This window comes from Carcharhinus amblyrhynchos, chromosome 7 (genome assembly GCF_965287045.1).
Source record: "Carcharhinus amblyrhynchos chromosome 7, sCarAmb.v2.hapA, whole genome shotgun sequence".
NCBI classification, from domain to species: domain Eukaryota; kingdom Metazoa; phylum Chordata; class Chondrichthyes; order Carcharhiniformes; family Carcharhinidae; genus Carcharhinus; species Carcharhinus amblyrhynchos.
This window is the reverse complement of record NC_137330.1, coordinates 126352680-126379706: the sequence shown is the minus strand read 5'-3', so window position 1 is coordinate 126379706 and position 27027 is coordinate 126352680. Positions and strand designations below refer to the sequence as shown.

Genomic DNA, 27027 nt, shown 5'->3' with positions numbered 1-27027 from the left:
AAACGAGCCTATTCACATCAGAATCTGACAGTTTTGGAACTCTGCACATGTGCATTGACCCAATCTGTCAGCCTGCACTTTGCTGACCAGCCCAATCACTGGCCAGCTCCGACCTCCACAGCGTCCCTCCAACACTAACCCCCCCCCCCGCAACTGCCCGATCGCAGCCCCCATGAGCATTCCCGAGCCAGACCCGACACCCTGCCCCACACACACACACACCCTGAAGGAACGTCTTGATCTCTAGCCGCACCCCCACCCCCCCGTCCCCAGCCGTGTCAATCCACGCCCCCCTCCAACCATGACCCACACCAGCAGACCACCATTCCCCAACCCACCCCACTCCCCCGGAAGGCAGGCATTTAAATACAATTAAAATAAAACTAAAATGAGTTACCTGCTGATCTCACCGATTTCAGATATCCAGCACTTGGAGATACGTGCGCGTCAGGGAGCTCATGCGCGAATCGGCCCACACGTGATTCACCCGGCCCAATGTGCTAAAACATTAGCACGTCGAGATGGGAGAACACTCCCTGTATGTTTATACCTTATGGGTGTATAATTTATGCAAATATAATTCTATAATGATACCAATGTAGAATTCAATAATCAAATTATAGCTTGAGCAGAGGACAGGTCAAAAAAGCCTGCCAATGAAGTGAATTGCAAAAAGAATGCGCAATTCTTAAACAAGAATGTGGTGACAGTGGGAATGAAAGTGAGGAGCATGAAATAATTCACCCTTGAATTGAAAGACCTGAAACAGTTAACCATGATATAGAAAGGATGAAAAACTGACTCATGATTACTTAAAAAATTGGGCAACGACACAGTTGTTTTGTAATTATGAATTGTGAGCAGTTTTTTGAGAATTAAAGAAGAAGTTAAACATGAAAAGGATTAAGCTAAGAGACTGGTACCGTGAGAGGGAAATCATTTTATCCATTTGTTGTATAAACAATGAAGAATTGTTTATGCTCTTGCAGTTCTGCATAGCATAGGACATAGAAACTAGAAGCAGGAATTGGCCATTTGGCCTTCAAGCCTGCTCCACCATTCATTTTGATTTGACTTAATTCATTATTGTCACATGTATTAGCATACAGTGAAAACTATTGTTTCTTGTGCACCATACAGACAAACCATGCCACTCATAGAGAAGGAAATGACAGAGTACAGAATGTAGCGTTATAGTTATAGCTAAGGTATAGAGAAAGATCAACTTAATGCAAGGTAGGGCCATTCAAAAGTCTGACAGCAGCAGGGAAGAAGCTGTTTTTGAGTCAGTTGGTAGTTGACCTCAGGTTTTTGTACCTTTTTTCTGACAGAAGATGGTGGAAGACAGAATGTCGAGGGTATGTGGAGTCCTTAATTATGTTGGCTGCTTTGCTGAGGCAGTGGGTTGTCTAGACAGAGTTAATGATAGGAGGCTGATTTGCGTGATGAAATGGGCTACATTCATAACCTTTTATAGTTTCTTGTGGTCTTGGACAAAGCAGGAGCCATACCAAGCTGTGATACAACCAGAAAAAATGCTTTCTATGGTGCATCTGTAAAAGTTGGTGAGAGTCATAGCTGACATGCCAAATTTCCTTAGTCTTTTGAGAAAGTAGAGGCGTTTTCTGAACTATAGTGTCAGCATGGGGAGCACCAGGACAGGCTGTTGGTGATCTGGACACGAAAAACGTGAAGCTCTCGACCCTTTCTACTTCATCCCCGTTGATGTATATAGGGGCATGTTTTCCTTTACACTTCCTCAAGTCGATGACAATGTCCTTTGTTTTGTTGATGTTGAGGGAGGGATTATTGTTACCGCACCAGTTTACCAGGTTCTCTATCTCATTCCTGTACTCTGCCTCATCAGTGTTTGAGATCTGTCCCACTATGTTGGTATCATCAGCAAACTTAAAAAACAAATTGGAGGGGGAATTTGATCACATAGTCATGGATGTATAAGGAGTGTAATAGGGGCTGAGAACACAGCCTTGTGGAACACTGGTGTTAAGGATGATTGTGGAGGAAGTGTTGTTGCCTATCCTTACTGATTGTCTCACCTGATGAAGGGGCAGCACTCTGAAAGTTTGTCCTACCAAATAAACCTGCTGAGACTTCTTACTATGCTTAGCCCAGTCAAATGCCAGCATCTCCACGTCATGGCTTACTGGTTGTGGTCTGTGGGTTAGGAAGTTCAGGATCTAGTTGCAGAGGGATGAGCCAAGGCCCAGGCAACAGTGTTTGGAGATGAGTTTCGTAGGAACAATGGTGTTGAAGGCTGAGCTTTAGTCAATAAATAGGAGTCTGACATAGGTATCTTTGTTATCTAGGTGTTCCAGGCTTAAGTGCAGGGCCAGGGAGATGGTGTCTGCTGTCGAATCGTGGTGGATTCAGGCAGTCTGGAAGGCTGGAATTGATTTGTCTCACGACTAGCCTTTTGAAGCACTTCTTAAATGATGGATGTCAGAGCCACCAGATGATAGTCATTAAAGCACACTGTTTGGCTTTTCTTTTGCATGGGGATGATGGTCATCTTCTTGAAGCAGATACAAACTTCAGATTGTTGTAAAGAGAGGTTGAAGATGTCTGTGAATGCCCCCACCAGCTGATCTGCGTAGGATCCGAGTGCTCTTTCAGGCAGTCCATCCATGAGTTGACCAGAAAGCTGCTCTGACATCTGCAACGGTGACTTCAGATTTGTCCAAGGCCTCCAGCGTGGACAGCTTGCTCTCACTGACTTTTTGCTGAAACTGGGCAGAGAATGCATTGAGCTCATCAGGGAGGGGTGCGTTGGAGCCAGCAATTTTGCCTGTCTTCATCTTGTTGCCTGTTACGTCTTGTAGACCTTGGCATAGTCGGTGGTGTTCTGTGTGGCTAGCCTGGGACTCTAGCTTAATCCGGTACTGTCTTTTGGCATCTTTGATGGACCTCCTTAGGTCATGTCTGGCTTTCTTGTACAGGACAGTGTTGCCTAACTTGTATGCCTCAGATTTAGACTTCAGCAAGCAGTGGATATCCCTGTTCATCCATGGTTTCTGGCTGATTATTGAATTTAATATCCTGATTCCCCCCCTCCTCCCATATCCCTTGATCCCTTTAGCCTCAAGAGCTATATCTAATTTATTTTTGAAATCAGACAATGTCTTCGCCTCAACTATTTCTCTGGCAGTGAAGTATATACATTCACCATCCTCTTGGTGAAGAAATTTCTCTTTAACTAAAAGGCTTATCCCTTATCTTGAAACTATGATCCCTAGTTCTAGACACCCCCACCATTGGGAACATTCTTTCTGAATTTACCCTGTCTAAACCTGTTCAGGTTATATAAGTTTCTATCTCACCCTCTCTCACTTTTCTAAACTCCAGTGAATATAACCATAACTGACTTGGTCTCTCCTCATATGACAGACCTGCCATCTCCAGGTATCAACCTGGTAAACCTTCACTGCATTTGCTTTGTAGCAAGAACATCTTCCTGAGATAAGGACACAAAACTGCACACAATACTCCAAGTGTGGCCTCATCAATGCCCTATACAAACAATTGCAGTAGAATGTCCCTTTTCTTGTACTCAAATACCCTCACAATGAAGGCCAATATACCATTTGCCCTCTTTACTGCCTGCTGTACCTGTGCGCTTACTTTCAGTGACTTATGTGCCATGTCACCAAAGTCTCGCTGAGTATCCACCTCTCGCAAATTACACCCATTCAAATAATAATCTGCCTTCCCATTTTAGCTCCTGATTATTACAACATTATCTGCCATGCAAATGCCCACCTGCACAGCCTCTCCACATCATGCTGAAGCACCTCTGCACTTTCCTCACAGCTCACCCTCTGATCTAACTTTGTATCATCTGCAAATTTGGAGATAATATATTTAGTGCATAAAATCATAGAATCATACAGTGCAGAAGAGGCACCTCGGCCCATCGACATGCAAGGAACACCTGAATCCCACCTAACCCATAGCACTTGGCCCATAGCTTTGAATGTTATGAGTGCCAAGAGCTCATCCAGGTACTTCTTAGAGGTTTGAACTTCCCTCATCCAAGTCATTAATATTTAATGTGAACAGTTGGGTCTTAGCATATATCCCCACTAGTCACTATCTGCCAATCGGAAAAACGCCCATTTATTCCAACTTTTTGCTTCCTGTCTGCTAACCAGCTTTCTATCCATCTCAATTCACTATCTGCAATCCCATGCGCTTTAACTTTACATAGTAATCTGCTATGTGAGACCTTGTCAAAAACCTTCTGAAAGTCTAAATAAACCACATCCATCAGTTCTAGCTGGTCAACTCTACTAGTTACCTCCTCAAAGAATTCCAATAGATTTGTTAAGGTCTCGTAGATCCATACTGACTTTGTCTGATCATACCGCTGCTTTACAAATGCTGTGCTATGAAATCCTTGATAATGAACTCTAGCAACTTCCCTACTACCACGATAGGCTCAGAGGTCTATAGTGATTTTTGAACTTGTCTGATTTGTAACTCTTTCACATGATAAACCCCTTTATAATTTGATGGAAACCTGCATTCCAGGTTTAAGTCACATCGAAAGGTAAGGTGATGGCTTAGTGCATTATCGCTAGACTATTAATCCAGAAACTCAACTAATGTTCTAGGGACCCGGATTTGAATCCTACTACGGCAGATGGTGGCATTTGAATTCAATTTAAAAAAATGAATTAAAAATCTACTGATGACCACGAAACCATTGTTCACTGTCGGAAAAACCCATCTGGTTCATTAATGTCCTTTCGGAAAAGGTATCTACCATCCATACCTGGTCTGGTCTACGTGTGACTCCAGAGCCACAGCAATTACTCTCAACTGCCTTTGGGCAACTAGCAATGGCAATAAATGCCGGCATTTGTGAGGCCAGTCAACAATACTCATATTCCATGAATGAATACAAGATAAAATTGAAACAAAGTAATAAGGACTAGGAATATTCCATTTAGCCTTTCAAACCTGCTCTGCCATTTACAATGATCTTGGCTGATCCAACTCAATAGTTCAACTCATTTTCACCCCATATCCTTGGGTCATCTTCGCCTATGAGCTGTAGCTATCTCCTTCTTGAAAACATAGCAACTGGAATTCTCTGACCTCGTCCATCAAATGCTAAAGGGTTATATATTGTGATTGTAGGTTTCAGTCAAATGGTAAATTTTGTGAGTGGTTGGTGCAGTTAAATTGTAAATGGATCTATACTGCTGATATAGATTTCAGTCAATTCATAAACAGGTTACTATGATCGTAAGTTTCAATCAAATTTCTGCTGTGATTGTAGGCTTCAGTCAAACTGTTACAGTTTACACTGTGATTGTAAGTTTCAGTCAAACTGTGAAATTGTTTATACATTTTAGTCAAACGGTAAAGTGGTTTCAACTGTGATTGTATCTTTCTGTCAAATCATAAAGGAATTGCTACTGAGGCTTCACTCAAATTGTAATCACAATTCCACCCCGGCCCGATTCCCATAATCCCATGCATTTATGCTAACCAGTCCCCCTGATACGAAGAGACAATTTAGTGTGGCCAATCCACCTAACCCACACATCTTTGGACTGTGGGAACAAACTAGAGCACCCAGAGGAAATCCACATAAGCACAGTGACCCAAGCCAGGAATTGAACCCGAGTCCCTGGTGTTGTAAGGTAGCAGTGCTAACCACTGTGCCACCTGGTGATTACTGTAACTATCATTTTCTATTAAAGGCAACAAAGGATCTGCAACAACTGCTGACCTTGTAATCAAAACTTACACCCCGTGAATTTGTAAAAGAAAAATGCAATCTGCATTGTTATACTTTCTAACCATTTAATTTATTTGGTCAGTTATTTAGTTAATAATTTTATGAAATAATAGCAGGTTACAGTTTCCTACTTCAAGAGAAAGATCTGTTCATTAGATTTTTTTAAAAAAAGGAATTAGCCCCTGAAATGAATTTGCACTTTACAGCAAATTCTCAGCCTCAGAACTTTGTTTATGTGGAGCTCCTTTGATGACATTTTGGGCCACACAAATTCTAATGTTCATTTGTGTGCCTGATGCAAGTTGACAGTAAGCTTTTAAGAGTCAAAAATCCATCAAAGTGCCAGCACAAAATCAATTTCAACCACATGAATGGCAGTAACTTCGCCTTTGCAGAGGTGAGCATTGAGTGAAAATATTCTCTCTTAAACATTGTGATTACCTGTCTGCAATGACCCTGGTGCATTCATGTTTGAACAAAGCAAGCAGAGTCTCCAGATCAGCGCACTCCTCAGCCTTTATAGTTAACATTCCCTGCCAGATACGAGATAGGTCCCTCAGATTAAAGATGTAATGAAATTTAGCTGGTGTAGGTAGCATTTTCACCTAGAAAAGAACAAAGCAACTTTCATAATTCACATGAAACATATGAGGTGAAAGAAGTTTTGCCAACACTTTATAATAGATGTTGAAGAATAGGAAGCTTGAATTACACTTCAATGAGAAAGTAAATCAGGCTTTGATGTAAAAAAGGTAGCTGATTCATTAATGTTCATTTCTTACGCTTGCCACCTATATATACCATTAATCTTAATTACGCTCAGTTTTAATTAAATGAGGCAGGAAATTCTGCAGCAAGAAACAAAACTTCTGAATCTTCAAATCCTGTTCACCATCTACGAGGCATAAGTCAGAAGAGTGATGGATCCCCACTTGTTTGGATGAGTGCAGCTGCAACTTAGACATACACTCTATTCATCATTAATGCACAGTAGCAGAATTGTGTATCACCTGTAAGACGCAAAGATGCTTTTCAATCCTGCGACCTCAAGCACCTTGAAGGACAATAGCAATGGAAGGGTGCTTTTCTGAATGGAAGGCTGTGACAAGTGGCATTCCTCAGGTTTAGTGCTGGGACATTTAATATTTGTATTATATATTAATGATTTGGAGCAAAATGTCTGATTAGTAAGTTTGTGAATGACACAAAGGTTGGCAGATTTGCGGATAGTGATGAGGACCATCAAAAGATCCAGCAGATATAGAACATAGAACACAGAACACTACAGCACAAACAGGCCCTTCGGCCCACGAGTTGCGCCGATCACATCAACACCTACCAATCTATAGACCTATCTATAACCCCCAATCCCATTAAATCCCATATACTCATCCAGAAGTCTTTTAAAAGACCCCAGAGAGTTCGCCTCCACCACCACTGATGGCAGCCGATTCCATTCACTCACCACCCTCTGAGTGAAAAACTTACCCCTAACATCACTTCTGTACTTTCCTCCCCGCACCTGAAATCTGTGTCCTCTCGTAGCGACCATTTCAACCCGGGGAAATAGCCTCTGAGAATCCACCCTATCTATTCCACTCAACATTTTATAAACTTCTATCAGGTCGCCTCTCAACCTTCGTCTCTCCAGGGAAAAGAGACCCAGCTCCCTCAACCTAACTTCATAAAGCATGCCTCCCAGTCCAGGCAACATCCTTGTAAATCTCCTCTGTACCCTTTCAATAGCTTCTACGTCTTTCCTATAGTGAGGCGACCAGAACTGCGCACAGTACTCCAAATGAGGCCTGACAAGGGTCTTATAAAGTTGCAGCATTACCTCCCGACTCCTAAACTCAATCCCTCGATTAATGAAGGCCAGTACACCATACGCCTTCTTGACCACCTCCTCCACCTGCGAGGCCGATTTAAGAGTCCTGTGGACCCGGACCCCAAGATCCTTCTGCTCTTCAACACTACTAAGGCTCCTGCCCTTGATAGTGTACTCGTTCATCCCGTTGGTTCTGCCAAAATGGACGACTACGCATTTATCCGCATTGAAGTCCATCTGCCACTTCTCCGCCCAGTCCTGCATCCTATTTATGTCCTGCTGCAACTTTTGACATCCTTCCAGACCATCCACAACACCACCGACCTTCGTGTCATCAGCGAACTTACTTACCCATCCCTCCACTTCCTCATCCAGGTCATTTATGAAAATGACAAACAGCAAGGGTCCTAGAACAGATCCCTGGGGCACTCCACTGGTGACTGACCTCCATTCAGAAAAAGACCCATCCACAACCACTCTCTGCCTTCTGCAGGCAAGCCAGTTCTGGATCCACAAGGCAACAGCCCCTTGGATCCCATGCCCTCTCACCTTCTCAAGAAGTCTTGCATGGGGGACCTTATCAAACGCCTTGCTGAAGTCCATGTACACCACGTCCACGGCACTTCCTTCGTCAATGTGTTCAGTCACATTATCGAAGAACTCAACTAGGCTCGTAAGGCACGACCTGCCCTTGACAAATCCATGCTGACTATTCCTGATCATGTCAAACTTCTCCAAATGCTCGTAAATCTTGTCCCTCAGAAGCCTCTCCATCAGCTTACCGACCACTGAGGTCAGACTCACCGGTCGGTAATTTCCCGGGCTATCTCTGTTCCCTTTCTCGAAAATAGGAACTACATCCGCAATCCTCCAATCTTCCGGAACCTCTCCTGTCTCCATTGACGATGCAAAGATCATCGCCAGGGGCTCTGCAATCACTTCCCTCGCCTCCCACAGTATCCTGGGGTACATCCCATCTGGTCCCGGCGACTTATCTATCTTGATAGAATTCAAAAGTTCTAACATATCCTCCACCTTAATATACACAAACTCAATCTTTTCCATCTGCTGCAAATCCGTAGCAAAAACTCCCAGATCAGCTTCCACCGTGAATACTGAGGCAAAGTACTCATTAAGCACCTCTGCCATTTCTTCTGGTTCCACACAGACCTTTCCCCCTTCACCTTTTATAGGTCCTATCCCTTCTCTTCTCATCCTTTTACCTTTCACATATTTATAGATGGATCCACTGGAGACTTGGGTAGAGAGATGGCAGATAGAGTTTAACCCGGACAAATGTGAGGTAATGCATTTTGAAAGGCTTAATACAGATAGGAAATATACAGTAAATGGCAGAGCCCTTAAGAGTATTGATAGGCAAAGGGATCTGGGTGTACAGATACACAGGTCACTGAAATTGGCAATGCAGGTGGAGAAGGTAGTCAAGAAGGCATAAGACGCATGCTTGCCTTCATTGGCCGGGGCATTGAGTTTAAAAATTGGCAAGTCATGTTGCAGCTTTATAGAACCTTAGTTAGGCCGCACTTGGAATATAGTGTTCAATTCTAGTCACATACTATCAGAAGGACGTGGAGGCTTTGGAGAGGATACAGAAAAGAATTACCAGGATGTTGCCTGGCATTGAGGGCATTAGCTATGAGGAGGGGTTGGAAAAACTTGGTTTGTTCTCACTGGGATGATGAAGGTTGAGAGGTGACCTGATGGAAATCTGCAAGATTAGGAGAGGCATAGACGGAGTGGATAGTCAGAAGCTTTTTCCCAAGGTGGAAGAGTCAATTACTGGGGGCATAGGTTTAAGGTGTGAGGGGAAAGATTTAAAGAATACGTAAGATGCAGATTTTTTTTACACAGAGAGTGATGGGTACCTGGAACTCATTGCTGGATGAGGTAGTGGAAGCAGATACAGTACTGACTTTTAAGACGCACCTTGACAAACACATGAATAGGATGGGAAAGGAGAGATAAAGTCCCCACAACGGTAGGGGGTTTTAGTTGAGTCGGGCAGCATGGTCAGTGCAGGCTTGGATGGCCAAAGGGCCTGTTCCACTGCTGTAATTTTCTTTGATCTTGTTCTTTGTTGCATGGGAACACCATCAACTGCAAGTTCACCTTCAAGCTACACACCATCCTGACTTGAAACCATATCACCAATCCTTCATTGCCCCTGGGTCAAATTCCTCCCAGCAGCAATGTGGATGTACTTAAAACACATGAAATGCAGCAGACCAAGAAGGTGATTCACCACCAACTGCTCAATTAGGGATGGGCAATGAATGCTAGCCGAGCTAGCCACAGTCACCTGCTTTGAACAAAAGTAATATCTGAGGCTTCCAGCAAGATTTCAACTTCAGGTAAATAAATTACACCATCAGATTTAATTATACACATTTAATAGATTAACAGTCTGAAATTCTGATAGGGAAAGAATTGTCTGAATTAAGAATGAGGAGAGGATTTTTCTATTGTTGTAGCTTGGGGATTTAATTCACATTCATAGAATAATAAAACAGTGGAGGCCAGTCAGCTGTCCCAGTGTCATCTCTGTTAAGAGCTAACCAATGAATCTCACTCATCTACTCTTTCCCTTTATCCTTTCCATTCGTTTCCCTTGAATTCTCTTTAATGGGACAGTTGATTCTATTTTCACATCAGAGTGCATTTCAAATCATTGCAACTTGCTGTACAGTATTTCTACATTTCGCCTTTGATTGTTTTGCCACACACCTTGAATATATATCATCTGGTTATTGATCTTTCCACTGCAGGCAACAGTTGTTCCTTCTTTATCTACCCCATCAAAACTATTTAGAATTTGGAACAAAATAGCAAATCTCCTTGCTACCTTTTATGCTTTAAAGAGAATAACCTTATATTCTCCAGTTTCTCCACACAGAATGAAGTTCTCCATCTTTGCCATGCTCGCAATGGAACAGAACACTCCGCCTGAGGCCCAACCAGTATTTATTTGTTGGGATATGAATGTTACTGGCAAGGCTTGAATGGTGGTCAGTGACCCCTCTTGAAACTTAGGATCCCTATTAACTTCAGTTTTGCTGGGGCCACTCCTTGATATCATTGGTTAGCACTGCTGTCTCACAGTGCCAGGAATCTGTGTGCAATTTCTGCCTTGGCTGACCATCTTTGTGGGGTCTGCACGTCCTCTCTGCATCTGTGTGGGTTTCTTCCAGGTGTTCTGGTTTCCTCTCACAATCCGAAAGGCATGCTTGCTCGATGCATTGGCCACACTAAATGCACAGGATTATGGGTATAGGGTGGTGGGTGTGGCCTCGGTGGGATGCTGTTTTATAGTCAGTGCATGGGCCAAATGGCCTCTTCCAGCATTGTAAGGATTCTATGGTTTTAATTGCTCAAATGCTGCCTTGATGTCACAGCAGTAATTTTCACTTCACCTCGAGAGTTCAGCTGTTTTGTCCATGTTTGGACAAAGACTGTAATAATGACAGAAGCTTAGTGGCTCTGACAAAATCAAAACTGAACATCAGTGAGATAGTTATTGCTGAATAGTGGCCTATAGAAGAACTGAAGAATATAAGCAGGAATAGACCAATCAGCATCTCAAGCCTGCCCAACCAGTCAATACAATCCTGGTTGATTTCATCTCAGTCTCTTCTCCACTTTCCTGCCCATTCCCCATGCCCCTTCATTCCACGACTGATTAAAACTTACCTATCTCCTGCTTAAATTTGTTCATTGTTCCACTACCTACTGCATTCTGGGGGAGCAGGAAATTCCCCAGAGTCATGACCCTTAGAGTGAAATAGTTCCTCCTCATTTCTGTTTGTAATCTGCCACACCTTCACCTAAAACAATAACCTCTTAGAACAAAGAACAATGAAAAGTACAGTACAGGGACAGGCCCTTCAGCCCTCCAAGCTGGTGCTGATCACAATAACCTAACTAAACTAAAAAAAAACCTTCTGCCCTTACTTGGACCATATGCTGCTATTCCCTCCCTACTCATGGACCCACTCAGATGCCTCTTAAACATTGCTAATGTGTCTGTTTCCACCACCTCCTCTGGCAGCACTTTCCAGGCATCCACCACTCTCTACATGAAAACTTCCCCCACACATTTCCCTTAAACTTTTCCCTCTCATTTTGAACCTGTGCCCTCTTGTAATTGACACTTCCACCCTTGGAAAGAGCCTCTGACTATCCACCCTGTTGATGCCTCACATAATTTTGTAGACTTCTATCAGGTTTACTGTCAGCCTCTGTCTTTCTAGTGAAAACAATCCTAATTTATTCAACCTTTCCTCATAGCCAACACTCTCAAGACCAGGCAATATCCTGGTAAACCTTCTTTGCACTCTCTCCAAAGCTTCCACATCCTTCCAGTAGTGTGGTGACCAAAACTACTTCAAATGCCAAGGTTTTATCTAGCTGCAACATGATGTGCCAACTCTTGTACCTGGCTGATGAAGGCAAGCATGCCAGAACCTTCATAATCACGTTGTGATGCCACTTTTAAAGAACCTTGGACCTGTCCGCTCAGATTCCTTTGTGTGTTAATGTTTGAGAATATCCAACAAGGGGAAACATCCATTCTACATTTACCCTGACAATCCGCTTCAGCATTTTATCTACCTCAATTAGATCTCCTCCCATTCTTCCAAACTCCAGCAGTTTTAAACCTAAACTGCTCAATATCTTTTCCACATGTACCCTATCAAGACCTCTTGGGATTTTATGCATTTCAATCAATTTGTCTCCTACTCTCCTAAATTCCATTGGTTACAATCCTAGCCTGTCCAACCTTTCCTCACAAAACAACCTGCACATTCCTGGTATTATTCAGGTAAACCTTTAATGAACTGCTTCAATGAATTTACGTACATCCCTAAATAAAGTGATCTCGACTGTAAATAGTACTCCAAATGTATTCTCACTAGTTCCCTGTACAACTGAAGCTTAACCTCCCTACTTTTATATTCAATTTCCTTTGCAACCAATGATAATGTTTGATTAATTTCTTAATTACTTGCTGTATCTGCATACTAGCCTGTTGAGATTTCTGCATTGGAGTATCTCAGAGCTCTGCAATCACTCACATTTTAAAAAATAAGCTTATTTTTATTCTTCCTGCCAACTGGACGATTTTAAATTTTTGAGCCTTATCCAATGTTCCCTCTTGTGTGTACTCTGCTTGACCTTCTCTGGTCCTGTGATTATCAAATCACATAGGTGACCACAGAAATGATTCAGTTAAACTTGTCTTTGTCAATGTTTATGCTCCACACAAGTCCCCTACTACCTCACCATGGGCAATGCAGTGACGGTACACTGGTTAGCACTGTAACCTCAATGAGAGCAATCTGGGACTCTACAGTTCTATGGTTCTTCTTCTACCTCTATCAGCGTAATGGAGTTTGTGCATGCGTTCCCGCTGCGTGCACATCTCTCAGTCCCGGATTTCTGTCGCCATCCGATCCACACTGGAAACTAGCAGGAAGACCAGGTAAGTTACTTGCATCTATTTTTAATATTATTTCAATGTAATTAGTGGGCCCAGGACAGAATTCTCTGGGCCCACTAGCATCTCCCACCTCATCAGATTGTTTCACTCTAGTGGGTTTATAATAGCTCCCCGCTTTTGGGGAACTATGAGGATGACTCCACTGGAGTGAAGGTAGGGCAATCTGGGCCCCCCCAGAGAGTCAGTTGGCATGGAGGATTGCCCTCTGGAAATGCCACCCTGTGCCTCTTGGCACTGCCCATTGGGCATGGGCAGTGCCTAGGGGGTAGGGCCTATGGGTCGGGGCAATCAGTAGGGTTGGGGCATCCTGCTGCCACTCTGCATGGGGATCAATGGAGGCCAGGGGCAGGCCAGCAATTGGGCTGGATTGGAGGGGGTGAATGTGTCTTCGGCGGGGCTGGAGAACAGGATGAGCTGGGGCATCTGCCTGTGGAGGTGTCAGCACTGTTGGGCTTAGGGGTTGGGACTGGACTCATGGAGGGAAGTGTTGTGGGGGGAGCAAGCTGGAGATCAGGTTGGGCCGGAAAGGGGTATGGTCGGGGTTTAGCCCGGGAATGGTCAGGGAGCTATGATCGAGCCATGGGGGTGTTGGGGGAGGGGAGGTGGGTAGGAATAGCACAGTGATCAAGTTGGCCAGCAAACTACATGTGCAGGTGTCCACTAGTTTAACTGCCTGGGTGGCAATAGGCCCCACCCCTGAAATCTGATGATATTCATGCCTCTGCATTGCACAAAATGAGGGAGATTCGAGTGTGAACTGCCACTGAGAAAAGAACAATGTGAATGACTCCAGTTTTCCTGTGAATTTGACATTCAGAATTTTTTTGGGAATATTGCCCTCCCACTGTCTTCTTTCAGGAAAAACTTATAAAAGTAAGCTCACGTGCCAATCGACACAAGAACTGCTTCTTCTCTGTTGCCATCAGATCTTTGAATGAACCTACCACGTACTAAGCTGAGCTTTCTCTCCACCCTATCTGTAACAGCAACACTATATTTTACACCCTCTACTTTCCTTGTCCCTTACGTACTCCATGTTTAGTCTAAGTAACAAGCAAGAAACAATACTTTTCACCATACCCGTTAATCATATTGGGTCAGATCTCAAACAATGACAAGACAGGAAAGGGAAAGAGAATCTGGTGAACTGGTGCAGCAACAATAACCTCTCCCTCAGTGTCAACAAAACGAAGGAGATTGTCATTGACTTCAGGAAGGGTAAAGGAGAACATGCCTCTGTCTACTTCAATGGAAACGAAAAAGAAAGGATCGAGAGCTTCAAGTTTTAGGTGTCCAGATCACCAACTACCTGTCCTGGTTCCCCCATGCCAACACGATAGTTAAGAAAACCTACCAACACCTCTACTTTCTCAGAAGACTAAGGAAATTTCACTTGTCAGCTACCACTCTCACTAACTTTTACAGATGCACCATAGAAAGCATTCTTTTTAGTTATAACACAAGCTCCTGCTCTGCCTAAGACCGCAAGGAATGACAAAAGGTTGTGAATGTAGTCCAATCCATCACACAAACCAGCCTCCCATCTATTGACTCTGTCGACACTTCCCAACTGCCTTGGCAAAGGAGCCAGCATAATTAATGACCCCGTACATTCTCTCTTCCACCTTCTTCCTTCGGGAAAAAGATAGAAAATTCTGAGGATACCAACCAACTGAAGAACAGCTTCTTCCCTGCTGCTGTCAGATTTTTGAATGATTACCTTGCATTAAGTTGATCTTTCTGTACACCCTAGCTTTGATTGTAACACTACATTCTGTACTCTCTTGTTTCCTTCTCTATGAACGGTATGTTTTATCTATATAGTGCACAAGAAACAATATTTTTCACTGTATGTTAGTACACGTGATAATACTAAATCAAATCAAATTAAAAAGGAAGGTGCTGTTAAAGCTGAGCTGCTGAAGTAAATCTTCCAGATGGAAAACATTGCTGCCACAGTTGCAGAGGGGATGAATGGGGTGCTAATCAAGTTTTGTCTTGGATGGTGTCAAGTGGGAGGCTTCTTGAGTCACACTCATCCAGCCAAATGGTTTAGTCTCCACCACATTCCTGATTTGTGCCTTGTGTGGCTAAGCTTTGAGAAGTTATGAGGTGAATTATTTGCTGCAGAATTCCCAGTCTCTGATCTGCTCTTGTAGCTGCACTATTTACGTTCTGCATCTCTAGGCAGTTGTCATGTGCATTCTATTCTCTGCCCAAAGACAGGTCCTTGGCTCATTGCCTCATTGTTCATCCTGAGTTGTTTCCTTGGCAGTTTTTGTCAATGGCGGTTTGCTATTGCCTTCCACTCACACGCACAGGTCCCAAATTTACCTCAGCCAGAATAGAAATTTCACACATGATGTTGCTGTGAGTCTGAACCACATACTAGACATCCATCCAGCTGAATTAACCAGTCTCTCCATAAAATTTGATATATGTTCCCATATCTATTTCTGTTGTGAATAATTCTATTAACTTTATTTACTTTATAAATATAAGTTGTTTATTCTCTTGTGAGGAATATGTCTGGTAAATTACACTGATAAATTACATCCTCAGCACTTTTTATGGATAAAAATATTTACAACGTATTGGTACCTTTGTCCACTGCCAGAGGATTCTGCTGATGGCAACAAGTTTCGTTATCATGCCACTGACGGCAGGCAGGAAGTTTCTAGAAGATTGGAAGTATCCATTTCCAATAATTCCTGGCCAAATTAGAAAAAAAATCCAATCTTGTTATTTCCGTGAGTATTTAGATTTGACAAAATGAAACCAATAGCTTTGATTTTCTTATTTATTCAACAGAACAATGCCATACTCTGAGAAATCCCCGTAATTCAGGAGACTAGAAAATGACTACAACAAAGTTCAACATAATCCAACTTTCTTAGAGAAAATAAATACTCCTGTATTTCGTTCTCACCATTGAATAAAACATTTTCTGGCAGGAAGTTCCATTGACAGAAATGAGTGTTATTCAGACGATCCTAAATCTCACATTTTCTCTCAGAGAGATGATAAAAATAATTTTCCAATGTTCACAATGAATTTATGATAATATCAATCAAATTATTACTTCTCATGTGAACTTGCTTGCTGCATTGCAGGCAGTTTAGCATCCCCTTACTTTTCATAATCTTTCTCAATAACATGCTCTTTTACCAAGTGAAGCTCACAGTTCTGAAATGTACAAAAAAGGACAGGAAAAAACTGTGCCATCAGTCTGTCCCATTCTAATGTACAATCTACTTTTTTTTATTCTTTCGGTCGGCATTTTTACTTCCTCATCCCTCATTGCCCTCAAAGGTGGTGGTGGGTCACCTTCTTGAACCATTGCGGTCCATGTGGTGAATGATACAACCACAGTGCAGTTTAGGAGGGGGTTCCAGGACTTTGACTCAGCAATAGCAACGGAATGGCAATAAATTTCCAGGTTAGGACGGTGTGTATCTTTGGAGGTGAACTTGCAAGTGGTGGTGTTCCCACACACCTGCTGTTTTTAGTCTTTGGGTGGTAGAGGCCACAGGTTTGGAAGGTGCTGTCAAATGAGTCTTGATGATCAATAATGCATCATGTAGATTGTGCAACTGTTGCCACTGTGTGTGAGTGATGGAAGGAGTGGATATTGGGGGTGGTGGAATGGATGCTGCTCAAGTGGGCTGCTTTGTGCGGAGTGTGGAGTGCGGGTGTGGAGAGTCTGCAGAAGGATCTAGATAGGCTGGGCGAATGGGCCAGGAAATGGCATATGGAATTTAATGTTGGCAAGTGCGAGGTGGTCCACTTTGGTAGGAATAATGGTAGGAAGGATTATTACTTACAGGGCGAAAAGCTGCAGCAGGCGACGGTGCAGAGGGACCTCGGGGTCCTTGTGCATGAGTCGCAAAAACCCAGCCTGCAGGTGCAGCAGGTGGTCAGGAAGGCAAATGGGATGCTGGCCTTCATAGCGAGGGGGATTGAATATAAAAGTAGGGAGGTCTCGCTGCAGCTGTATAGGGCATTGGTGAGGCCGCAGCTGGAGTACTGTGTGCAGTTTTGGTCGCCGTACTTACGCAAGGATATTTTGGCCTTGGAGGGAGTGCAGAGGAGGTTTACTAGGCTGATACCGGAGTTGAGGGGGTTGAGCTATGAGGAGAGGCTGAATAAACTAGGCTTGTACTCGTTAGAGTTTAGAAGAATGAGGGGAGATCTCATTGAGACGTATAAGATGATGAATGGGATGGATAAGATAGAGGTGGAGAGACTCTTCCCGCTCAGAAAGGACAGTAGGACTAGGGGGCACAGCCTCAAGATAAAGGCGGGGCGGTTTAGAACGGAGTTGAGGAGGAACTTCTTCACTCAAAGGATGGTGAATCTCTGGAATTCTCTGCCCGTTGAAGTGGTGGAGGCTGCCTCGCTAAATATTTTTAAGACGCGGGTTGATGGGTTTATGATAAGCGAGGGGATTAAGGGTTATGGGGAGAGGGCGGGAATGTGGAACTGAGCCACGACAGATCAGCCATGATCTTATTGAATGGCGGGGCAGGCTCGAAGGGCTGGATGGCCTACTCCTGCTCCTATTTCTTATGTTCTTTGTCTTGGATGTTATGAAGCTTCATGAGTGTTGCTGTGTTGCGTTCATCCAGGCAAATGGAAAGTATTCCATCAAACCCTTCACTGGTGCTTTGTCGATGGTGGACAGACTTTGGAGAGTCAGAAGATGAGTTACTCACCACAGAACTCCCAGCCACTGACAAGCTGTTTTAGCCACATTCTATATGGCTGGTCTAGGTCAACTTCTGATCATTGGTAGCGATGTTGGAGAGAGCTGGCTGGTTTCTCTTTTGTTGGAGATGGTCATGCCTGACATTTTTCATAGAATCATAGAACCCGACAGTGCAGAAAGAGGCCCTTCAGCCCATTGAGTCTGCACCAAACACAATCCCACCCAAGCCCTACCCCCCTATCCCACCCACTAATCACTCTAACCTGTGCACCTCAAGACACTAAGGGGCAATTTTTTAGCACGGCCAATCAACCTAACCCGCACATCTTTGGACGGTGGGAGGAATCCGGAGTACCTGGAGGAAACCCATGCAGACACGAGGAGAATGTACAAACTCCACACAGACAGTGACCCGAGCTGGGAATCAAACCCAGGTCCCTGGAGCTGTGAAGCAGCAGTGCTAACCACTGTGCTACCGTGCTGTCCATGTAGCACAAATGTTACTTGCTACTTATCAATGTTGTCCTGGTCTATCAGCATGAATTGCTTCAGTACATGGGAAGTCACAAATGGTGTTGAACATTGTGCAAACAGCAGCAAACATTCCCACTTCCAACATTATTTGTGGATGGGTCTTTTTCTGCATGGAGGTTGGTCACCAGTGGAGTGCCCCAGGGATCTGTTCTGGGACCCTTGCTGTTTGTCATTTTCATAAATGACCTAGATGAGGAAGTGGAGGGATGGGTTAGTAAGTTCGCCAACGGTACGAAGGTTGGTGGTGTTGTGGATAGTCTGGAGGGATGTCAGAAGTTGCAGCTGACATAGATAGGATGCAAGACTGGGCGGAGAGGTGGCAGATGGACTTCAACGCGGATAAATGTGGAGTGGTCCATTTTGGCAGAACCAATGGGATGCAGGAGTGCAATATCAAGGGTGGGAGTCTTAGCTGTGTTGAAGAGCAGAGGGATCTTGGGGACCGGGTCCATAGGACTCTTAAATAGGGGTCGCAGGTGGAGGATGTGGTCAAGAAGGCGTATGGTGTACTGGCCTTCATTAATCGAGGGATTGAGTTTAGGAGTCGGGAGGTAATGCTGCAACTTTATAGGACCCTTGTCAGACCCCACTTGGAGTACTGTGCGCAGTTCTGGTCGCCTCACTACAGGAAGGATGTGGAAGCTATTGAGAGGGTGCAGAGGAGATTTACAAGGATGTTGCCTGGATTGGGAGGCATGCCTTATGAGGATAGGTTGAGGGAGCTAGGGCTCTTCTTCCTGGAGAGACAAAGGTTGAGAGGCGACCTGATAGAGGTTTATAAAATGTTGAGAGGAATAGATAGGGTGGATTCTCGGAGCTATTTCCCAGGGCTGAAATGGTCGCTACGAGAGGACACAGGTTTAAGGTGCTGGGGAGCAAGTACAGAGGAGATGTTAGGGGTAAGTTTTTCACTCAGAGGCTGGTGAGTGAGTGAAATTGGCTGCCTTTGGTGGTGGTAGAGGCGAACTCAATGGAGTCTTTTAAAAGACTTCTGGATGAGTATATGGGATTTAATGGGATTGGGAGTTACAGATAGTTCAATGGCTTGGTAGGTGTAGAAGTGATCAGCGCAATTTGCGGGCCGAAGGGCCTGTTTGTGCTGTAGTGTTCTATGTTCTATGTTAACAAATGTGAGGTTATCCACTTTGGCAGAAATAATAGTAGGAGGGATTATTATTTAAAGGGCGAAAAGCTGCAGCATGCTACGGTGCAGAGGGACCTGGGGGTCCTTGTGCACGAATCGCAAAAACCCAGTCTGCAGGTGCAGCAGGTGATCAAGAAGGTGAAAGGAATGTTGGCCTTTATAGTGAGGGGGATAGAATATAAAAGCAGGGAGGTCTTGCTGCAACTGGACAAGGTACTGGTGAGGCCGCAACTGGAGTACTGTGTGCAGTTTTGGTTGCCGCATTTGCGAAAGGATATATTGGCCTTGGAGGGGGTACAGAGAAGGTTCACCAGGCTGACACCGGAGATGAGGGGGTTAGCTTACGAAGAGAGGCTGAATAGACTGGGTCTGTACTTGCTGGAGTTTGGAAGGCTGAGGGGGGATCTTATAGAGACTTACAAGATAATGAAGGGGCTAGATAGGTTAGAGGTAGAGAGGTTCTTCCTGCTTAGAAAGGATAGCAGAACTAGGGGGCACAACCTCAAAATAAGGGGCGGGGAGCAGTTTAGATCGGAGTCGAGGAAGAACTTCTTCACTCAAAGGGTGGTGAATCTCTGGAATTCTCTGCCCATTGAAGTGGGGGCTACCTCGCTAAATATGTTTAAGTCACCGGTAGATAGGTTTTTGATAGACAAGGAAATTAAGGGTTATGGGGAGAAAGGGGGAAAGTGGAACTGATCCACTTCAGATCAGCCATGATCTTATTGAATGGCAGGGCAGGCTCGAAGGGCTAGATGGCCTACTCCTGCTCCTATTTCTTATGTTCTTAATCTGGTAAACCTTTACTGTACTTCTTGTATAGCAAAGACATCCTTCCTCAGATAAAGACACCAAAACTGCACACATCCATCAGTCCTCCTTGGCCAACTGTACTAGTTACATGCTTAAAGAATTCCCAGATTCATCAAGCATGATTTCCTCTCTATAAATCCATGCTGACATTGTCTGATTATACTACTGTTTTCCAAACGCTGAGTTATGAAATCCTTGATAATGGACTCCAGTAACTTCCCCAGTAATGACATAAGGTTCACTCATCTATGGTTTGCTTGCCTTTTGCAGACCTTGGGAGACACACTGAAACAAAATCAGGACAGCAGATCCTGTAGAGCTCTGTCCAACATGACATTGCTATGGCTGCCAGTGTCAGGAGACGCAGGGGAATAGCAAGTTGGTTCCTAAACCAACATTTCCGAAAGGAACGCATCGGCTGAGGGACAGGAGAATGCACAACCTGGAAGTTCCGCCTACCTCCAACGGAAACCATCAAATTATCAGTGAGACTGAACGGGCATCCAATTTCAATGGAGGTTGACACAGGTGCAGTCGTATCGGTCACAGGGGAAACAGTGTTTAACAAGATACGCACTGGACTCCAACCCTTAGCCCTGATCAAAACATCAGCATGGCTGAGGACCGAGACGGGAGGAACACAAAGTAATGCGTACAACCCATGTGCCAGTTGCTTACAGGAAACAACTAGTTAGGCTACCATCAATGGTAGTGAAACGTTCAGGACCATGCCTATCAGGGCTAAATTGGCGAAAAGAGATCCAGCTAGATTGGACAAATATCTTCCAGCTGGAAAATGATTGCCTGAGTGAAGCCCTGAGAAAATAACCGGAGGTTTTTCGGGAAGGCCAAGGAACAATAAAAGGAGTTAAGGCAAAATTGCATGTTGACCTGGAGGCAGTCCCAAAGTTTTGCAAAGCCCGACCGGTACCATTGCGTTAAGGGGAAAGAGCAACATGGAAATCAAAAGATTGCAGTATGAAGGAATGATAAAACCGGTCCAGTTTGTGAAATGGGCAGCACCTGTGGTACCTCTCTCAAAGCCAGATGACTCGATGCGTCTTAGTGGCAATTTCAAACAGACGATAAATCGTTCCACTCAGCTAAACAAATACCCAATTCCCAGGATTGAGGATCTGTACCAAAGTTGGCAGGAGGACTCCTGTTCACAAAATTGGACATGAGCCACGCATACCCGCAACTTCAGCTGGATGAGGATTCACAAAAGTTCACCACAATAAATAAGCTGAAAGGCCTCCTCCAGTATAAAAGATTACCTTTCAGGGTATAGTCAGCTGGTGCCATATTCCACAGGACCATGAAGAGCATCCTACAATGTCCTCATTATGAAAAAAAAGGGGCGGAACATCTGCAGAACTGGGAGGAAGTTCTCAGGCGTGCATTTGAAAAGACAGAAATGCATCTTTTTAGCATCACAAGTAACCTACCTCAGTCACAAAGTAAATAAGGCCTGCGTCCTCTGGAGGATTGGGTACGAGTAATAAAAGATGCCCCAGCCCCTACCACTATCCAGGAGCTACGGTCATTTTTAAGACTGATAATGTACTGAGGAAATTAACACAGAATAGCGCTTCCACTCTAGGTCTACTCCTCCAGTTGCGAAAAAAGGGACAAGCTTGGAAATGATTGGCCTACCAAAACAGGGCCTTCAAGAAAATTAAACAGCAACTCTCATCCAAAAATGTATTGGCACATTATGACTCCAAGAAGGAATTGGTGCTCACCTGTGACCCCATATGGGGTTGGCGCAGTCCTGGCATGCAGGTGGCAATACAGATCAGAATAGCCAATAGTGCATGCCTCCAAAACTCTAGCAAGGCAGAGTGAAGAGATGCCCAAATTGAAAAGGAAGAGCTGGCGGTAATCTTCGCACTTAAAAAATTTCACCAGTACATATATGGGCAAAAATCTACGATTGTAACAGATCATAAACTATTGCTGGGCCTACTTAAGGAAGACAAAGTAGGGCCGCCAATACCGTCACCCCGGATCCAGCTTTGGGCATTATTACTAGCAGCATATCAATATCAGTTGGAGCACCAGCCAGAGACCCGACTAACAAACATCGATGCCTGAACCATTACTGGACATTGGCACCCAGAATAGAGGAGATTGTGATGACATTAAACTTTCTGGATACCCTCCCGGTGGATGTACACAATCTACTCTAATGGACACAGGAAGACCCTATTTGAGCAAAGGTAAAGCACCTGGTTCAAAAGAAGGCAGTTAGAAAGACCAGTCCATCCACAGTTCCACCCATACTTGAGCAGAAGGGAGCAGACCTCGGTGGTAGACATGATACTGCTGTGGAGAGCATGAGCCAGCATTCCAAAGCAGGACCACTGGCTCATACTGGTCGAACTACATCATGGGCACCCCGGAATATCAAAAAATGAAGATGCTGGCCAGAAGATTTGTCTGGACATAGTGGAACTGGTAGGACGGTGCCAGAAGTGCCAACAGGGACAGAAGACGCCACCGGCAGCCCCACTGCATCCCTGGGAATGGCTAGGTAGACCAGGGTCACAACTCTATGCCGATTTTGCACGCCCATTTATAAGGTCCTTGTTTTTGGTAATAATTGATGTTCATTTCAAATGGTTGGATGTCGACAAACTGAACAATGGCAACCACTGAGAAACTGCACCGCATGGAATCCCAGAGGTGTTAGTTTCTAACAATGGTTCAGCATTCACCAGCCTGGAGTTCACAGAATTTATAAAATTAAATGGGATTTGGCACATCAAGATGGCATCTTACTGTCATATGGGCTAGTGGAGAGAGCAGTCCAGACTTCAAAGGCCGGGTTGAAGCCAGTGGCTTCATGCTGGCTATAGGACAACTCCACACACCTCACTATGCCAGCAGAGTTATTGATGGACAGACGACCCCACACCAGACTGAGCCTATTGTTTTTAAATCTGGGAGGGAAGATGGAAAGATACCAGGAAGCCCAATGCAGGGGCCATAACAACACTCGCCAAGAGAGGCACTTTTTAATGCCGAGGAGAAATTATGACAATGGACCCATCTGGGTAACAGGAACAGTCGAATCCAGGAAGGGACTGGTGTCTTCCCAAGTACGTGTGGACGAGGCAGTGGTAAGGTACAGGTTTCAGGCTGTCCACCTGTTCCTGAGCCGAGTCTGCCCTGCAGCCCCAGGGATGAACAGAGTCTTGCTCGGTGGGCCAGTACTATCTCACCTGAGCCCTTGATGGGATATTCAGAGTCCAAAATGGACACAGGGGATGAAGCTGCAGTGACTCCCTTACCATCAGAACTGGATGAGGAACAAGTCCTCCAGCGCTCGCTGCGGAAGAGACAGGCGCCAAGCTGTTACACCGACATCTGAGGCTGGGTTGGAGGTTGAGAGAGGGAGAGTGAGAGATAATAAAGCAGCCTTGGTGACAGTGTGTGTTGGAGCCAATGAGGGAGCGAGCTATCTTGGATCTGGTGCTATGTAATGAGGCGGGTAGAATCAGGGACCTTGCGGTGAAGGATCCTCTTGGGGAGAGTGATCATTGTATGGTGGAGTTTCTGGTGCAGATGGAGGAGGAGAAAGTGGGTTCCCAGACACGTGTCCTTTGTTTGAACAGAGGGGAGTACAGTAGGATGAGAGAGGAATTGGCGAATGTGGACTGGGGGAGCGCGTTGGAAAGTAGGTCTGCTGAGGAACAGTGGAGGATTTTTAAGGAGATCTTTCTTGGTGCTCAGCAGAAATTTATTCCGATGGTCAAAAAGGACTGTAGGAGGAGAGGCAATAAGCCGTGGATAACGAAGGAGGTGAAGGAAAGTGTTCAATTAAAAGCGGAGGCGTTTAGAGTAGCTAAGAGTAGTGGGCGAGAAGAAGATTGGGAGAGGTTTAAATGTCAACAAAGATTGACAAAGAAATTGATAAAGAAGGGTAGGATAAACTATGAGGCTGGGCTAGCGCTTAATATAAAAAAGGATAGCAAGAGTTTTTATAAGTATATAAAAAGGAAGAGGCTGGCTAGGGTGAACGTTGGACCCTTAGAGGATGAGAAGGGGGACTTAGTGGTAGGGGATGGGGAAATGGCTGAGGTCTTGAATAACTTTTTTGTTTCGGTCTTCACAGAGGAGGACGTGAATAATTTGCCGGGTGTTAGAGATGGAAAGGTGGTAGGACTGGAGGGTCTCAATGACATTACTGTTACTAGAGAGGCTGTGCTTGACAGACTGGAGGGGCTGATTGTGGACAAGTCCCCAGGACCGGATGGAATGCATCCGAGGGTTCTGAAAGAAATGGCGGAGGTTATAGTGGATGCCTTGGTGGTTATTTTCCAAACGTCGCTGGATTCCGGGGAAGTGCCGGAAGATTGGAAAACGGCTAATGTTACGTCGTTGTTTAAGAAGGGTGCCAGGCAAAAGGCAGGGAATTATAGGCTGGTTAGTTTAACGTCTGTTGTGGGTAAGATGTTAGAATCCGTCATCAAGGAGGAAATAGCGAGGCATCTTGAAGGGAATTGCTTGATAGAGCAGACACAGCACGGTTTCGTTAAGGGGAAGTCGTGTCTGACGAATTTACTGGAGTTCTATGAGGATGTGTCTAGGGCGGTGGATGTGGTCTTTCTTGATTTTCAGAAGGCGTTTGACAAGGTACCTCACAAGAGGTTATTGCAGAAGGTCAGGGGACGTGGAGTTGGGGGTAGGGTGTTAGCGTGGATAGAGGACTGGTTGTCAAATAGGAGGCAGAGAGTGGGGGTCAATGGGTGCTATTCGGATTGGCGGTTGGTGACTAGTGGAGTGCCTCAGGGGTCAGTGCTGGGGCCTCAGCTATTTACCATTTATATAGATGATCTGGAGGAGGGAACCGAGAGTATGGTGTCGAAATTTGCTGATGACACCAAGATTGGTGGAACGGCAAATTGCGCGGAGGGTGTGGAGAGCCTGCAGAAGGATCTAGATAGGCTGGGCGAATGGGCCAGGAAATGGCAAATGGAATTTAATGTTGGCAAGTGTGAGGTGGTCCACTTTGGTAGGAGTAATGGTAGGGAGGATTATTACTTACGTGGAGAAAAACTGCAGCAGGCGACGGTGCAGAGGGACCTCGGGGTCCTTGTGCATGAGTTGCAAAAACCCAGCTTGCAGGTGCAGCAGGTGGTCAGGAAGGCGAATGGGATGCTGGCCTTCATAGCGAGGGGGATTGAATATAAAAGTAGGGAGGTCTTGCTGTGGCTATATAGGGCATTGGTGAGGCCGCAGCTGGAGTACTGTGTGCAGTTTTGGGCGCCGTACTTACGCAAGGATATTTTGGCCTTGGAGAGAGTGCAGAGGAGGTTTACTAGGCTGATACCGGAGTTGAGGGGGTTGAGCTATGAGGAGAGGCTGAATAAACTAGGCTTGTACTCGTTAGAGTTTAGAAGAATGAGGGGAGATCTCATTGAGACGTATAAGATGATGAATGGGATGGATAGGATAGAGGTGGAGAGACTCTTCCCGCTCAGAAAGGACAGTAGGACTAGGGGGCACAGCCTCAAGATAAAGGGGGGGTGGTTTTGAACAGAGTTGAGGAGGAACTTCTTCACTCAAAGGGTGGTGAATCTCTGGAATTCTCTGCCCGTTGAAGTGGTGGAGGCTGCCTCGCTAAATATTTTTAAGACGTGGGTTGATGGGTTTTTGATAAGAGAGGGGATTAAGGGTTATGGGGAAAGGGCGGGAATGTGGAACTGAGCCACGACAGATCAGCCATGATCTTATTGAATGGCGGGGCAGGTTCGAAGGGCCAGATGGCCTACTCCTGCTCCTATTTCTTATGTTCTTATGTTCTTATGACAGGACTTTCAACTTTGCAGAGTTATTTCACTCAGCTATTTCTTTGTTCCCTGGAATGAATTCTCCTGTTTCTGACTATAAGAGGCTTATATTAGTTTTTGTCAATCTTTTTCTCTTTCTATGCCATTCTTGGGCCAGGCCTTAACCACACCGCCCCCCCCCCCCCCCCACCCCCCCAGCCTCCCCCCACCCCCTGCACCTCTTCCCTGTCCTGGAGCACCCCGATCTCCAACCCCCCCAGCAGTAATGATACCTCCACTACTCCCCCCCCCCAACCCCCCCAACACACACACAATGGGAGGCAGGCCACTTCCCCCCAACCATCCCGATCACTGGCCTCCCTCCAACCCCGAGTGATCCAATCTGCAAAGTGGTAATGGGACTCGAAGGAAAACAAGCCCAGCCTAAGGGGCCTTTTCCTAATAGCTGAAAAACTCCACCCCACGCAACATCCTGGTGAATCTCCTCTGTGCCCACTCAAATGCAACCACATATTTCCTATAGTGTGACAACCAGAATAGCACAAATTGCTCTAGCTGCAACCTAACCAGCATTTAAGATAGTTCCATCATAAACTCCCTGCAATTACATTCTATACCTCAACTAATAAAGCCAAGTATGTTTAATCTAGGTATCCTGCTGCCTTCAGGAATCAATGGACATGTACCCCAAGGTTCCTCTGGTCCTCTGTATTTCCTAGCTTCCTACCAATGTGTCATCTGCAATTGTTGCAGTTCTGAACAATTAGCAAATGAAACTTTGATTGGAAGTTAATTTCCACACAGTAAGATACATTGCATAAGCACACTAGAATATTTAAAAGACATTGAGAAATAGGACGATGGTGGTAATATTTGCTCCAAAACTGGAATATTTTGGTAGAAAAGGTGAGAGCTGG

At 44.9% G+C, this 27027-nt stretch overlaps 1 protein-coding gene across 1 annotated transcript in view; it reads right to left on the bottom strand.

Moving 5' to 3' along the window:
- LOC145345623 (dynein axonemal heavy chain 8-like) overlaps window positions 1-27027 on the bottom strand; it is a 1557438-nt gene that overhangs the window by 464286 nt on the left and 1066125 nt on the right. The window contains exons 60-61 of the mRNA XM_080193457.1: window positions 15715-15824; window positions 6209-6372 (exon numbers count right to left, since the gene is read on the bottom strand). Of these exons, the coding sequence (XP_080049583.1) occupies window positions 6209-6372; window positions 15715-15824 (274 nt within the window). The remainder of the gene's footprint in view (window positions 1-6208; window positions 6373-15714; window positions 15825-27027) is intronic.